A 17,389-nucleotide genomic window follows, 5' to 3' on the forward strand; every position below is an offset into this window, starting at 1 on the left:
TGGAGTTTATTGAAATGTGTTCCCTTTTGATTTCGCGACGATGAGCAAAACGAGAACGAGATGAAAGCAGGAGCCAACGTTTCGACAAGTGGACTTGCCTCTTTCAGACAAGTCCACCTGACGCTACGGTGGCTCCCGCTTCTTAATACCATTTTGCTCATCCTCTTGAATTTCCATCTCCTGCATTCCCCATGTCTTCGCTTCCATGTAACTCAGCGCTACTTGCATGCTCCGGTTCCATTTTGTTCACCTAACTTTTGTCCACCGTAGGCTGCTTCTGTTACAGACCTGTTTGCCTTTTGGCTGTTCTGCTTGTCAATTTGGCCACCCACTTGTTCTAGTGGTTTGGCCAACAATGTTCATGTACCAAATGCTGCATGCCCAGTCAGGGGCACAATTAGGTTGTCTAGTCAGGCATATATCCAGCGGCATGTACCCAGTGGCTTCAGTTGCATGACTGGCAAGATAGCCACAGCAAGCAACACAAAGACGGATGAAGATGCAAAGGACATAATAGTGCAAACTGACTAATGCATAGAAATCTACAAGTTGGCATACATATGTTCAAATGCTTACATAAGCATACAAGCTCACACGTATGTACAAATGCATGCATAAGCATACGAACTTGCATATGTGAGCCATGTTTAGAGATTAGGATTCTGGGTGAAGTGATGATACAATCTTGTGTGAATTATTCAAAGCGTTATAAGACAGAGGCAATGGCAATATTAGCAATGCAGCTCATTCTTCAGTAGTGAATCCAGGTTTTTATCGTTGTGATTCCTCGCCAAGATGCACCTGTAACCTATTTCCATGTTATAGAGTGTGCATATGTTCTTGGTTACAGGTGATGAATTGTGAGCAGCAATTGTCCTTGCATTGATCAATGTGATCCCCTTAATTGTGCTTTCTTTGCCACATGTGGACCAACATGCACAGCCAAAAGCTTTGCTCAAATGGTAGTCATGCTTAATACTACTACAATGTTCATGCATTTGCATATTAAAAAGTGCACAGTATCAGCAAAAACAATCTTTATTAATCCTTTCAACATCAACATCAGTTATGGCTCTGCAATTGCACTGCGGCTTAAATTAAGAAAGAACGGCACGACACACACACAGACACACACACACAAATAAAGAAATAACTCCTGCTGAAGAAAAGTATAAAGATCAGGTCAACAAAAAACAACCATACAAGCACTTGTGCGTGTTTTTGATGTATCTTAAAATAAATTAGGACGCTTTATGACAACTCACACCTTACCCACTCTCAAGTAACAACTATTCACAGCAGACGAAACAAACTGGATTGTCACTCCTCAAAATTGTGAAAGGCATTTATGAGAGACAGTGGAAAACATGAAAAAGAAGTAATGCAGATCATTTTGCTAAAAAACGCTGCATGTAGCAGAAGTGTAGTGTGTTTTACACAAAGAAACCTAGAGGCACGCTGATGCAAGGCAGTGTATACCCTCTCTTAAAGTAGCCCAAGGCGACCAGTTAAAATTAAACCCTTTAGAAGCTAAAATTGAGGTATTACACCTTTTGGAGTACTTCACCCAAGTATAACTAAACCATTATACCATTCCAAACCAGGAATAACACCCCTTTACACCTAAAAGATGTCACACTCCAAACACTCTTTAGGGTGCAAGTTTTCCCCCTTAACACTACCTTATTCTTGCTGGTGTTTCATTCCTCTGGCACTGTGTGCCAAATACACCCAGCCACAAAAGTTTACGGACTAAGGGATCTCAGAAAATGTTCAACTGCCAAGCAGCCTGCAGCAGTAGCCACTAAAACTGTATACGACAATGTTAGCGTATTCTAGTGGAAGCCTAAAATGCAAATACCAGGCTGCGGAGATGTCCAGCTTTCTCTCAGATTTCATGGTCCTAACATTTTGTGGCCGTGTGTACTCCCCTATATCGTAAGCTATGGATTCGCAGTGTTCCTGACAAGGCAGTACTATCTGGTACACAGCGTTGCGGTACAAAATTACACCCTAGAGGGTGCACACATTTTGAAGCGAGTATAATGCACGCATCAACGGAAGCCCAAGCAAACTGGAGATGAACAAAATTCCCTTCCAGAGAATTTAATTAGTGCGCGCTGTGCTGAAAAACATCTCTGGGAGTTGTGCGCCATGGATGGCCTACCACTGAACAAACTTTTAAGGTGTGCCCAATAACCGACCGTCGGGATAAAAATAAAGGATATTATGCCACGTCACCATGTTTTTGAGAGAACAGCACCTGGACACATGCTGCCTGCAAGCCCAATCATACCACTTCACTTTTTGACTAGTCCACTGGTCGGAGAATGTTTGCATAGCTATTCCTCTGTAGAGCAATGCTATGAACATTGTCAAGCAGAGATACAAAAAAGGCTTGCGTGTCGTCCCTCGCAGATGCATTAACTTTACTGCTACTGTCGGACACTGTCATCATTACGAGCGTCTTTTTTAAAAAAAGTGTGGCGTTATAACAAAAGACACAGCGTGTAATTATGTTTGACCCTGTCGCATGTCAACTGAACCAAACACTTGCCTATTGCACACTTCTGCTTGTAGAAAAGTTTCACCCTCTTTTGTTGGCAATTGCCAAATTACGGTCACTCTTATTTGCTTGATGTTGGACAATGCTGCAAGCCTTCAAAGCGGCAGGCACTGCTGCGAAATGAAAAACAGCAGCCTCGTTAGATGAGAGCTGCTTTGCGTGCTACAGGTTCGTTTCGCTCCTGTACTCCATCAAAAGACACTAGAGAACTAGTCAATTGTCTCAATACATTACTGAAAGGCTGAAGGGTGGTACATTACACAAGTAATGAAAAGGACATGCTAGTAGCTACATGCAAGTGCTCACGTTTGTCTTAATGCAGGCAATTTCCAAGAAAACAGTGCAGAAACTACGACACGAAAATATGCGATGCGAGAGTCTTAATACAACCTTTCACGCAGCTGTGGAGAAGTTGCACTCGTTTTATACTTGCTCACACAACCATGGCAGTGCTCTATCATCAGTGATGCCCACTACTACTACACGCACTCGACAAAGCACAACTATTCACAGAACTGCTGTTTTATGTGTGTATCATTTAAACTGGGTTAGTATAGAAGAGAACAAGCACTGGCTTGAGGCAGACAACTGCCTCGATTGCAACGTGCACTACACTTTGGAAGCCGTGAGCAGCGTGAACAAGATGTAGAGAAATCACAAGACAAGGAAGCAGGAAAGAAACACTTGAGTACAGTCATTAACGTTGCATTTGCATTTCTAACTCCACTGTCCACTCTATGCTACCTTTTGATAACGCTGCCATGACTCTTGCTACCTCTCTACTAATATATTGACTAGAGTTACTATCGCATTTACAATCCAAGACATTCTGGCTCCAGCCTAACTTGCTGCATTTGTGTCAAGATGTGCAAGTTCAAGAAAATGAACCAGTATATTTTTAAAAGTCTTTTTCTTCATTATTAAAATATCTAAAACAGCTGTATGGATGCCTTCATTCGTCAGCAGTTTCTACTGCACAAGCTCTGCGCGTGTCTCTGAAACTGGTAGTTAAGAATGGTAAGGCCACTTGCGATTGTAATGGTCTCTGCTTCTCAGAAAGGCTGCTCGGAGAACTGTTGCTGCGACATTCTCTCGACAGTTGACAACGGCAACATGTCACTTTGGGCTGATGGCATTTTTTTTTTTTGCTGTCGATGACCCCCAGACACACGCACACAAAACCCTACTCTGATATGTGCACTATATGCTACTGAAAGTGCAATCTCTGGGCACTGGGCAAAATTTTTCAAATGTGCGTTCGAAAACTGCAGCAGCTTGCAGTGCTTCAATCAAATAAGACATCTGCTTCAAATGAGATACACTCAATCAATGCAGCATATAGCCTTGTTTTGAATGATAGTAAATGATAGGACAGACAGTGCACCGAAGTTGTGAGTGCAGCTGATAAGATTTCCAGAACCGTTCTATTATGCAGTACATGCATGGAAAAAAAAAAAAAAAAGAATGTGTACTAAACTGAGCACTTCGTTCCTGATGTCACAAGACCACAGTGCATCTTGAAATGGAGCACCGAACAGACAAAGCATAACTGCGAGAAAAGGCTACTGCAAATTAAGAGGTCCGCTACAGTGGCAGACACTTCATATCTGAATTTCATTTTACGCTTTCAACACCCACAGATCCAGAGAGGCCGCACAGGTGATTCTCGCTATACACAACTGGCAACTGGAAGGCACTCCTATTTCTCATCTGCTAGCCCCGATAAACAGACGACTCTTGTAGATTTGACAACTTTGTTGACCTTTGCATGACAACAGAAAACTCCCCACGTTTACAGAAAAGCTAAGTATGCCACATAAACACAAAGACAGATGTCTAGATCGTGCAGTTTTGCAAAAAGATCATTGGAAGGATATCTTGGCACCAAAATGCGCTGCCCCTATGGTGATTAAACCAGGGAAGGGGGGGGGGATATTCTGTCAGTGCCCACCTAGTGGATATGACCAATTTGTCTGCTGCTGAAGTTCTGGTTGGCTCGGCAGGGGTACACGTCGGAAGGAGACAGGTGCCCTCAGCCAATCGGCACTTTGGCAACAGACGAAGTGGTCCACTGTACATCTCACAGCTACCTTGCAGCACTACGAGGATATTGCCTGTGTACAAAGCGTACACAGGCAATATCCTTGCGCGGCAGTGTATAGTCCTGGGCATGACCGGCAGATTATTGGCTGCACTAGAGAGTTATTTTTGCTCGCTACATGATATGGTACAGCGATACGCAACATGTTATCGCCTATGCGCATACCTGTCGTATACCGAGAATTACTGTGGCAGTTATCGCCGGTAACCGCAATAGCCACCCTAACCGTGATTAACTATAGCAATATAGCGGCATCCTTACAGCGCAGACTACCCACTTCGATCTGAATTCATGCTTGTTAGTGGCCCTCCACACTGTCAGCAAGAAGCAAGTGGCAAAATCCGTCGTCGCTAAGTCTCATCTCAAGCTGAGGTCAAAGCATTAGGCGTGTTTTTCCGTAATTACTGTGACTGGCTGTTTGTTTTCACACTACTAGGACTACAGAGATGGCGCCGAACTGTACAACTGGTATGATTTCTAGTTAGCAGATGACGTTGCACCATTAACACTGGTGATGCTTTGACGATGCGGAATGCTATAAAGGCCTAACTGTTCACTGCACCATTAATTTACTACCCCACTCTAGCATGCTAAGTGATGACGGTAGTGAGAAAACTCCAAGCAGACGCCGAGCAGACGCCGAGCAGACGCTGTGCCGCAGGTGAACATTTATGAGGGTGTTCACCCTTACTACTTGCTAAGGAGGCTGCAACCTAACTGCAGGGGAGGCGTACAGCTGAAGTGAAGCCTCGCTGTCGCATCCATGTAACCGGAGCTTACGGTTATGGCATCAAAACATTTTCTCATCAACCCACCAACCATGGAGCCAACACGATGATAAGCAGATGCTGAACAGACGACGTGGTGCAGGTGAGCAACTCAAGGGGCATTCGTCCTTTCTATTGGTTAAGAATTCGCATAAGCTTCCACAGTGCTGCAAGGAACTACTGAGACAGAGTATAGGTGGACACTTACAGAATAACCCCCCCGCCCCCAATTTAACAATGATGGCCAATACAAGGACCTGTATGCTGTCTTTCTGGTGGCTTCTTGTGTCAGCTTTCTTGAAGCTAATTTGCCGTTACAAATTTACTGTGCAGTGATAGTTAGCCTTCTTTGCTTCCAGCTGCTACTAATCGATAATTTCTGCAACAGTACAGAGGGCAAGAAATTGTACAAAATGTATTGCATACAAAAAATTATCTGTTGATATAAGATGTACTAGCACACACTTTAACATTTATATTCCTTTGATGAAAATTAAGCAACTGAATACGTTAGCTGCAAACCGAAAATATTAAGACTGCGTAGAGCAATGTTGGAATCCAGGCGTTCAACTAAACAGAACGTCCAAGAGCCAATATCACGAGCCATAATTAATTTGCTCAATGAAGGCGTGCTAACCCACAGATTGAACTGTGTAGTGGCGATGGTTCTAACACTGACTGAACAATTATAGCAACCTTGGCAAGAAAGTGTGGTCCACCTAACGAGATGCAAAGAAGGCCAGCCTCGGTAATGTTGGTACCATTAATGGAAGCCTTAACATGCACTCATACTGACTTTCCCACCTCATGCACATACACATAGGTTCAGTTGGCCCGAGTGATTTCACTCAATGCATTCTAAAGTAATGCTGTGCGTATTGCAGAGTCAGAGATTGTGCACATTACGTACATACATTAATGAGGTTCAAGACACCAGACGTGGCAGAGTATAACAGCTTAAAATGCCGCACCAGCATATAAAAACGCAAGCTTTCACACCTGCCTGAGCTCGGCCTTTCTTACAATGCTAAAGCCACGAGTACACATCCATCGTGCATGCTTGGAAATGAGAGTATCATTGCGAGGATGACATGTGCGTGAGAACCACATACTATTCAACATGACACTCTAAACATGGCATCATAAATGCTAGCAGAATATGAGGCACGACCTGTTAAAATGTCGTTCAGAAGTATATGTTAGAGAACCAAGCTGAGGAAATGTAACATGACTGAAATAAGAAAAAAAGAAAGTGCAGAGATGCAATACAAATATGTTGTCATACCTAAAATATAGCTTATGCGCAACTTGAAGTGTGATTGCATGCCCCTGTCATAACATTGAAAACTTTGTTTTCTTGCTGAAGTTGATTGAATTCCTTCAGTTTGCCAATAAATTATATGAGCTGGAAATTCAGTACTGCCCTTTTTTGCATTTTAGGATTATACAGACAGCAGCTGAACATTTTTTTATTTGTTTTACCATAGTCTACAAAATACTTTGGGTATAGGAACAAAATCGACTATTCGGTGTGTGGCATGCTTTAAAAACAGCGCCATTTTATAAATTTATCCCACGTAAGCCATTACTGTGAAAAGCGAAAGAATATATTTTCTCTTTCCCTGACCAAACGGCAGTTACGCAGGCTACTGCCAATACTTCTAGCTTCCACGTTCTTTTTTGATACACTTTGCAGATATATTCACCAATTTTGGCACCCAACTCTAATCAGGTCTAACCCTATTATTATTTTGAATAGTCTTTGTCTTCGCTGTACAATTGTGGATGCAGCAAATTAAAGCTGTGCAAACTCTTGGTATGCGAACCGTGCCCAATCTGTGGCCACCAATACCATCTTGTGTGTGGCAAACTCATTTTAACACGTGTTTACTGTTTCTACAGTATTATTGTGATGTAGCAGGTATTTGGGTGAGATGCTGGCTCCTGAGGTATGCTTGTTTTTTAGCACTTTCTTTCTGATGGTCACATCGATCAAGCCAGCTTAAAAAGGGGTTAAAAAAAGGCATGTGGAGGAGGAAGGGGGAGTGGTATACAATGTATGAGGCACATCAGTGAAATTCTGGAACCACTCGACGGCAAGTCAGTGCTTTGAGTGTTTCCTTTACGCTATCTGCCCATTAAACACATACATACACCATATCTTTGCTAAAGTGAACAGGCACTTTCTCATACTCTCACTTCGATACACGTTCGATGCATCTTTCTTGCCCACCAGACACGCATTAGCATACAAGTTATGAACAAGCAGAACAGAAGAAGTGACATCTTGAAACGTGCACACGCACTAGAAGCCGGAATGCCCTAAGTACCGCGCCACGGCCCGATCTCGCAAAAGAGGTGGCCCGACAGCTTTCTTAGTGAGCAATTTGCACTACTTTCAAATAAGGCAAGAAGCAAGGCTACTTGGCGCGAAATAATGACTGCGAGTACAAGTGGCAACGGAAATAGATTAGCACATGCAAGTGACCGTCAATCTAATCGGCAAAATTGCGATATATTGAAGACATGGTGACAGCAAGAGTGCCAAGCTGTTCCATTTTGTTGCACTTGAGAATAGCTTGATAGACAGTTGCGGCTTGCCAACAATGGCACATACCTACCCAACCTGTGAAATTTTGAATTTGTAAAACTAATGCAGACATAACATGGGGGGGTGGGGGGGGGGGGGTGATAATAGTAGCATATTTAACATTTGTCCCCAAGTACACAGCTTCTGTGGGACATACATATACATATGGTTTACCGTTAGATGCAAAACACCAGCAGCAGCCAACTTGGAACGGCAGACACCAACAAGCAGAGCACTATTTTCTAGATTACAGCGACTTGGAAAATACACGAGAGCTGGCAGGTATGGTGTGGTCGTTCAGCATATAAGCACGGGGTGGATAGATCATGATCGATTCACGATCGCTCGAACACCGTTGTAGACAAGTGCCAACGTCCCCCCCCAGACTGTAAACGTCGAACAATCGCAACACCCTCGCTATCTGCCTATTCCCACACACCACAGCATAATTTTGTCACTCTGATCCCTTGCGCTAATCTTCCTGTGGCCACTGTACCCTGACTTTGTGTGATTTTGTGTGAGACGGCTTTGAGCGACGAAACGGTCCGTCATGCAACCAGATCAGTCGTTCACGTCACTCATTGACTGGAAGCGTTGTGAGCAACTAGCCAATAGAGCACAGCTAGAACAAGGTGGGCATCAGTGATACCACTGGTTGTGGCACGAAATGAGCAAACGACCGAATTTTGATACGTGCGAGCAAAAAGAGCCCACGGCAAGACCTTCGGAAACACTTTATGCTGCTCTGTACAGTAAAAAAAAAAAAAATCAACCTTCCGGCGCATATTCGCTGCCGTCATACCAGCGAGATATCGCTCAAGGTCATCGCTCGCATGGGGGCTCGACTTGCAGGCAACGAGTGGACGCTACAGCTACCTCCATTGTGTTACTCGTCGCTGTAGTGCACAAGATCGCTTACACGGAGTTTAGGGAAAAGATGAGAAAGGCGGGAGATGGAAATTCAAGACGAGCAAAACGAGAACAAGGTGAAAGCCGGAGCCAGCTCCGACTGTCACCTTGTTCTCGTTTCGCTTGTCATCTTGCATATGGGGGTTTATACTTTACAGAAATGTCACAATGAGTAAGAACGCCACCCGAGAGAACGTGTGCGCAACACAACATAAGACTCTTAAGAGACTGTTCCAAGAGAGGAAAGTTCTCCAAAAATCAAGGTTCCGTAAATACTGAACTGTGAATAAATGGTTTCAAGTTCTCTGCTCATGCTCTTTATGTATGCATCTGCCATCTTTAGACTGTGTGGTGTACCTAAAAGAACAAAGAACAGTTAACTGATACAAGTTTCTAGCACTGGCAAAGTTACTGCGCCTCAATGGTGCCACAAAAATGATGCCACAGTAGGTCAAAGCTGAGGGAACAATGGCCTCCCGAATCTTGAACGATATGGCAGCGTCATACAATCTACGCAAATGTTAGTAAGAAAGAACAAGCTCACATAGCACCACCAGTATTGACCCAAGCTACAGGCACTCTGAATATAGGATTTTTTTTACTTTTATTTTTCTAGTTCATGGCACTTTAAAATGGGGCTTTTAGCCCTATTTTTTAGACGTAGTGACAGCACTTTGGTATGGAAGCTTCAATAGGGAGCACAACACTGCAGCATACACGTGGCTGCTATTTAAATAAATAAATTAAAGAAAGAAGATATTCATAGTTGGTACTACTACTGGTGTGGCCAATTACAGGTACAAGAATTCCACTCAATTGACCAGCACAAATATGAAAAAAAGCTAGCTCGACATGAGTAACTGGAATGCTAACAAGCATCTGCTGCACTAAACAGAAAACAGCCCTGTTCAGTGAAACCAATGCCACTGCTTTCAAAACATGGAGCTAAGGTTTTTCACTTTGATCCCCATTAGGGCTGTCTCTTCATGTACCAATACTACTAAATTTGTGCACATATTTAAAAACACGAGGCCCATGAAAACTTGATCCCCTTTCCACTGCCTCTTGCATGCACCCACGCCTTGGAGATGATAGAAAGCCAGGTCGGGAATGGCCACCGAGATTCAGTACCTGCTGCTGGATCTACTTGGCCGCATTTGTGCCCACAAGGCAAGCTAAAGATTATTTCATCTGGTCAATTTGGAGACGGCTTTCTTTGCCCTGCAGCCAAGAATTTGTTCTCCGTTAGTTAGTTTGGAGCAGGTACGCAATTTTGCAGCGGTTGTTTCGAACAGACCAGCTTTACGATTGATTGCACCTCTCGTTCTGTTGCTGAAGCACAAAAATTACACCAATTCTGCAGTGTGCAAGCAACGCTTCTGCAGGCCACAGGTGCAACATGTTCTCCTGTTGAAGGTTCGTATCTGTGAAATTCGAGTGTGACCCAAGCACTTGCTTGCAGGCAGTCACGTGCAGCTTGGCCTCCGAGATCAATGTTCTCCCAATCTGAAAGGTCACACTGTGCGTGACTGTTCTCTGTTGCCTGCTATGTGGTTGCGCAGGTCATGAAGTTACCTTGGCAGGTGCAGCGGTTAAGCAGCTAACAGTAGCCGATGCAATGCACCTGCAACATGTAATGCTGCAGGCAAAGCGAGAGTCTGAAAACTGTTGAGGTGTTGCCGAGGCGACACTTTCTTAACAGCATCACACTCGGCGGTGTATCTTGCCGCGTTTCAATTATACGCTATGGTTGCCATCTTGCTTCTGCTGTAACCATTCTACCCACCTAAACTTCTTACAATGTATTTGACATGTCCACTTTTGCTGCTTGAACAAATCTGTGCTGGCTGCACATAAAAATGATCAAGCGATGAATGTAAGCAGCAAAATTTGGCTTGATATTCCTAGTTAGGCATAGCAGCAAAGTTAGGCTTGGTGCTTGACAGAGCTAATATATTTTTTGATTGGGTTTTGAGGCTCACCAGGCAAGAAGAAATGACAATGCCATAACAGCTAGAAAAAGTTCATATGTACAAAGATTTGTGCAAAACGTGCCTGTTTGTTTCAGAACACAAACAGAAAAAAAAAAAAAAAACTCTGTGTGCTGTTCCAGCTGTCCTCCTGGCAGCCCAATGACATACCACAGGTTAATGTGAACAGTTCTGTGACCTGCTGTGGCAGTTTCAGAGCTTGCACCCAAAAGGTTATGATACAAACAAACACACCAACAAACACACAAACAAGAGGCCCACATTTCTTGTTCAAGCATTCCGTGCCACAAGAAGCACTCTTAAATGTCACCTTTGTGAGCGCAGACAAACTTTGTGCACCTAAGCAACAACCTAGCTTGGCTGCGTGCTGGCTTTCAGGAAAACAAGATATGGCATCGCTTTTAAACCTATGCTTTAAAAATCGAGAAGACATCTTTCAGTTAAAGCACAACCATAACAAACGCATATGGAAAGAGTTGCCTAAAATAACTGTCACAGCAGCTCTCTGCTCACTTACCAGCATAAAAATTTCAAAGTAGAGAGTAATGAACAACAGGCAGTGCCGTGTATAATTTTGGAAAAGAAATCAAGCTCCGAGTTCTTATTCAGTTGAAAAAAGTGTTGATGCCAATAAGCCCAGTAATTATGTCATACCGGAAGTAAAAAGAAAGTAAAAAATAGAAGCCCATGCGCCTTGAACTAAACAAAAGGAAAGAGGCTTTGCATTTTAGGTTCGCCACAGCCTGCCCACACCTGCACACTCAGAAGTGGCCACAAAACAGGCACACTGGTTTCCATGGGTACGAAGACTCTTGCATCCATCAAAAGGGTATTGTGCGCCTTCTGTTGCAAATGGCACATGACACCTGGCTCCTAGCCCAACATCTGTACAAATCTTCGGCTGTTCACAGTAATGAACTTAAATACAAACTTAAAAACGCTTGAACGTAAAAAATGATTGAACTTAAAAATACTTGCTTTAAAAATGGAAGAAGTAGAAGAAAAAAAAAAAAAAATGGGCACACAGAAATTTTTGAAAGAAAGAAAATTTGTCACTTCTTAGCAACACTGAGGAATTGTGCAAAAGCGGTGTCACCATACTCGACGAGAGCTGCTAAATGCCCAATAAGACTCCACAGTGCTCACACCCCCCCCCTCGCTTACGGTAAAGTAGTCACGCACCCACCACACAAAACAAGCTGCAAAACATCAAGCTGCGCAGTGCAACTTGTGCTACATGATACAGTCAGATCAACAAAAATTTGGGGCCAGTGCTAGCACGTCTTGTCAATTCTAAATGCCATGCACAGCTTACAGCTACGCGACGGTTCCAGAAGAAACACTGCGGGACAGGCAGCGTTCCAGACTGCAGCGTACGTCTGCAGAGTGGGCTTGCAGCTCGCAACAGTGTTCGTCGTCTGCTGCTGCCAGGAGCGCGACGGCACAAGTCTCCGAGGCCCTCGCTGTCGACTGCGAGGCAGGTGCTTTCACACGCATGGCACTTGGTGAGGAAGGGGAGCACCGAGTGCTGCTGCATGGCACACGGGGCTTCACGCCAATGCTTTTGTTTTTACATTAAGTATGTCACGCACCGTTGCACGCATCGCCTGGTGAGTGGCACACGATAGTCAGAGGCAAAGTAACGCCGCCAACCACCACGAACACAACGGCGCAGAGACTCTCGAAGGCACCGCTGCACCACGGTCAGCGAAGGATGTGAAGCTCGGTGCCACCTGCGGCTTGGGTGCCGGTGCCGGCACCTCACGACACAGGTTCCCCGTGGATGCGCACCCGGTACAGGCATGTGTACTCCAAGTTGCCGTGGTTACTCAGTATCTTCATCTCCACGTACTCGTACACGGCTGCCTCGGGATCCTAAATGCGTGGAGGTCAGATCGACGGGGAACAATCAGGAAGACCGAGGGGCTCGATTTTCTTAGAAGGAAAACAGCGCAAGGAAACCGGACCAGAAAGAGACACAGACCAGTTTTTTTGGGCTGCTTTTGTTCTAGATATTACATACCAAACTAGCCCAACACTCTTGAAGCTCGATTTATTGTTAGAAACAATCGAATCAAGCCAACAGGCAGTGATGACAAGAAAAGTATAGGGGAAATTAACTGCGCTATTAAAAATTCGATGTAGAAATAATGAAAAGAGAAGTGGAAGAAAAGAGGATCTGCAGCAGGTGTGAGCCAAACCCACAACATCTGCATGAAATGTGTGCCATGCTCTATCAATCAAGCTATGGCAGTCTGTTTCCCCGTCAACTTTCCTGTGTATTAAGCTCAGATAAGGAAGCAGTGGGCCTCTTCGATTTTCCACTTCTGGCTACCCGTGGGCTGCCAGCCAGAGCATCGTTTTTCTTGGGTGGCTTTGCCCACCGTGCTGCGCACTTCTACTGGGCATTTGTTTTACTCGGGCTGGATGGTTCTGGCTACTCGCGATTCTGGCAACCCGTGGGTTGCCACAACCAGCCATGATGATTTTGGTCTGGTTGCTCTATGGATGTTCTCCGACTAGCAGACGACTAAAAGAAGCAATGAGCACGCTTGAGGACTTTACCTCGCTCAGCCAACTGGCTATGGTCATCTTTGGATTTCCTTACTTCTAGAGTTCTCTTTAGGTTCTAACGCACCGTTCCGCATTGCAAGGCGGTGTGATACGAACGACTGTGAACCATTTTAAGCTTTTGTGTGTGCGTGTGTGTATCCCGTGAAGGCTTCTTCCAGGCTGTGCACAGCACGCCGTGCTCTCAGGCGTGCATGTTATCTGCATCATGTTCCGCCCAAGTTGCAAACACTCATTCACACACATTGCGGTGCATTTCCAGTTCATCTTTCTCTGGTGGTGTTCCTTTTCGCATGTCTCACGTATATACGTGGTGATATCTACTTTTTCTGCAGTTAGCGAAGGTGTCGCAGTTAGCCAGAGTTTAGCCAGAGTTCGCTTCGTCTCATGTTTGCATGGCAGTTCGAAACCAATGTATTCTAACTAGGCTGTCGATGTTAAGAATGCACTGGTCGAGTAATAGGCACACATACATTAGCTTATTGCTCTCGTGATCGCGACCGATATTGTTTTTCAAGCAAAACTTTTATCTGGAGAGGGCATGCATTCCCGGCTTCTTAGGGTCAGAAGGGAAGTACCATCAGTCAAAACAAACTTCCCGAAATCGAAGCCCAAGCAGGTTGGCACGAAATTTTGTGTGTGTACGACGTACCCAACATCCTGCTTTTCCATGTCTTGTCAAGTGGCGATGCGACGGCAACTTATCAATGTCGCGCGGTGGGCAACGTGATCGCTGTGAGCAGGCATCATCGAGCAACCGTTTTCGGGGATACAATCACTTAGGTGTGAATTCATGTCTTGGCATCGGACGTGTCGAAGGCTGTCTGTTGTGCTGTGCAAAGTGAGGTTGGCCCAGTGCGCGTCCTGTGCCGAGTCGCACGAAATCTCGCGAAAGTGATCGTATCCCTGAATGCAACCATATGCTTTAAAGTTGGCAGAGCATAAATGGGCCGACTAAGCGAAGTATGCTCTGGCCTCGCCGGGCACCACCATGTTGGTAGTGTGTTTACATTTATCCCATGGCCAGCTGTCCCGTTGTTTGATATTGTAAACTTTGGGCAGCTTCAGGTTGTCTTGGAATCCCTGCACACGTGACTTTTTATGAGGACTGGAACTAGCTGGCTGCCAGAACTCCGAAAATCAAAGAGACCCAGTGCAAGAAGCATCAGTTAGCACAAGATGTTTATTCGCTATTTATTTCGTTCAAGATCTCTCTCATGGAGTGCAATTCAGCTAAAGGGACACTAAACGAGTTGACATAATTAGTGGATTACTTCAAGACTCCTGCGGCATTTATTTCGCTGCAAAAGAAGTTCACTGCAAAATTGCAAAAGAGGCTGATTGCAAAAGAGGTCGACCGAGATGATTGTAAGACCTTGACTCTGGCTAGAAATTATCAGTGCCCTTGAGAAGAAGGGCGCCTGCGCCTTTGTTTGAAATATCAGCTGTTTTCGCACCGTGCAGCCATTTGATACTTAGCGGACAGGACTGACTCTTGTGGGGATCGCAGTAGAGACATCGCTGCCTTCAGGCTCACCTGAACAATGAAGTGCTGGAGTGCGTCACCGTCTGCATCATACGCATAGCTGCCCAGCAGTCGACCCGGCGAGTCTGTTTCAGAGTCGAGACCCTGGAAGGTATGCAAACGTTCTCTATTAATTCTGAAATCAAGCTAAAGAACTTGAGTAAATATACTGCAGACCAAATTTCTGAGGTCAAAGGTCGTCACCCCGAACCTGTGAACACAGCATACACAATGGTTGTTGCGTCCACACAATGCATTTTAAAATGGCCCTTCTGATATCAGCACTGCACAGATAGACCCGACTGAAAGACCACAATTCCCAATGCAGTAATGCAGCACAATACCTGCAATAAAAATGGAACATTCGATACTTTCAAGGAGTACACAAAAGGGAAATCATAAATTAAAAAAGTTTAGACAACTAGAAAGCCTCTAGCTGTCTATGAAAGAACCGCTTTCGTAATTCCATACAGGATTGCTTAGAGGTAAAATGTCATTTTTTTTTACCCAACATTTGGAACCACATTGATCAGGGCCAGTCGCAAACAACAGCAAGACCACTGCTTAGTGGTGGTGCTTTATGGAGAAGCTTGCTGCATGTGCGCAAAGTGCACATTTTGAATTTGGTAAGTTTGATATTACGACTCCAAACTCAAACATAGTCAGCATACAAAGTTTACGATGCCTGCACCCGCTACAAAGTTTAGGCAGGAAGTTCAAGGTAGGCAGTAATTCGACATATCCTCGTCCCCAGTGACAAAGTTCAACGGCAAGCAGGCAAGCCCACATGAACCACGGAACTCGTGGGCGACTTGGTCTGGCAACGCACCCACATCTGGAAGTCCTTTGGAGCACTGCTGGTGTGGCCAGAGCTGACCAGTGACCGGGGGATATGCTCGACGCTGAAGGCCGTCACCCTGATGCGCTGGGCAAGCTTCACCACCAGGTGTCCCTGGGAGCCCCGGAAGGCCCAGCACTCCCCGGGGTGCATGCCGGGCTGCAGACAGGCAAAGGCGTGCATGAGAAGAGGGGATTGACAACTGCCGAAAAGTGCAAACACTTGAATGATGAAAGAAATGAGAATGATGCTGACTTAAGACTGGTTCATTCTTTTCAAAATGAAAGCATATATGTATAACTGGTATATGCAAGTAGCAGAAAACAGTGCACGAAATAAAACTAAAACACGTGCCATGCCCCTGTTTAGGCTATGGGATTAATCCATGCCATGTTCAGAAATTTCCAATTACTTACTAGACAAATGAAGCTAGCAACCAACCCCAGCCTTCTGTAACGCTCTAATCATGGCCTGCTAATTAGCCCGACCATTTTGTGCTAGGAGAGTTGGGTTGGACAAGTCACTAACAAGTGGTGTTGGGTGCAGACCTAGACTGTGAGTGCTTGGACGAGAGAAAGAAAGAGAAAACTTAATTATGAAGTTTTACATGCCAAAACCACTTTCTGAATATGAGGCACGCCGTAGTGGAGAACTCCGGAAATTTAGACTACCTGGGGTTCTTTAACGTGCACCTAAATCTAAGTGAACTTGTGTTTTCGCATTTCGCCCCCACCGAAATGCGGCCGCCGTGGCCAGGATTCGATCGCGCAACCTCATGCTCAGCAGCCCAACACCATAGCCACTGAGCAACCACGGTGGGTAGAAATAAATAAGTATGGCACTGATCATACATAGGGCAAACAGGCCGGTAGAGCACTACACCTTGCTCAAGGGAACCACTTGTTTTTACCTTGTGCTTCACTGCCGTGAATGCGGGTGTGAACCAATTTTATCAGATGCCTAGGCTGTCACTAAGCCCAGCAATCAACTGACCAGAGAGATAGTGGAAGCTTTCCTAATCCAGAGTAACAGCAACGCATGCATTAGCCAACCATCGCTGACATGGTTCAAGAGAGATGTGAATCTGCCTGAAAATTTTGGGGTTTTACCCCAAAGATCATACACAGTAGAACCTTGTTAGTACATTTGGAGAAAAAAAATGTGAGAAAAAAATATCCACCTGCATTCAACCCTGTGAAAGAGGACGTACAGCGAAGCCGTTGCTGACATTACATACCACCACCACAAGCAACGTATGCCGCAGCAGCATGCACATGTCCGGAAGTGCAGCATGCATCCTCATTCTTCTAGACCCTCCGCCAAGCGCAAGTGCATTACTGAACTAAATGAATGTTTAAAAGTAAAATGTGTCGGCAAAGTACGACTTACACACAAGCTTCAGACATGATAGCTTCGCATTGTTATTCAAATAGGTGGCAGAGCAGTTACAAGATGTTTACCAAGTTGACATTTCCAAATTCCCCGAGTTTTCCAGGTTTTCCCCGAGTGTCTTTGCAAAATTCCCTGGGTG

General features: G+C 44.9%; 1 protein-coding gene across 1 annotated transcript in view; it reads right to left on the bottom strand.

The window, feature by feature from the left end:
- Positions 1–1,020: 1,020 nt before the first annotated feature.
- The window catches only part of LOC126538835 (uncharacterized), a 95,754-nt gene continuing 79,385 nt past the window's right edge, over positions 1,021–17,389 (bottom strand). Inside the window, exons 14-16 of the mRNA XM_050185554.2 lie at positions 15,850–16,017; positions 15,033–15,125; positions 1,021–12,799 (exon numbers count right to left, since the gene is read on the bottom strand). Of these exons, the coding sequence (XP_050041511.1) occupies positions 12,686–12,799; positions 15,033–15,125; positions 15,850–16,017 (375 nt within the window). The 3' untranslated portion in view covers positions 1,021–12,685. The remainder of the gene's footprint in view (positions 12,800–15,032; positions 15,126–15,849; positions 16,018–17,389) is intronic.

Source organism: Dermacentor andersoni, chromosome 8 (assembly GCF_023375885.2).
Source record: "Dermacentor andersoni chromosome 8, qqDerAnde1_hic_scaffold, whole genome shotgun sequence".
NCBI lineage: Eukaryota > Metazoa > Arthropoda > Arachnida > Ixodida > Ixodidae > Dermacentor > Dermacentor andersoni.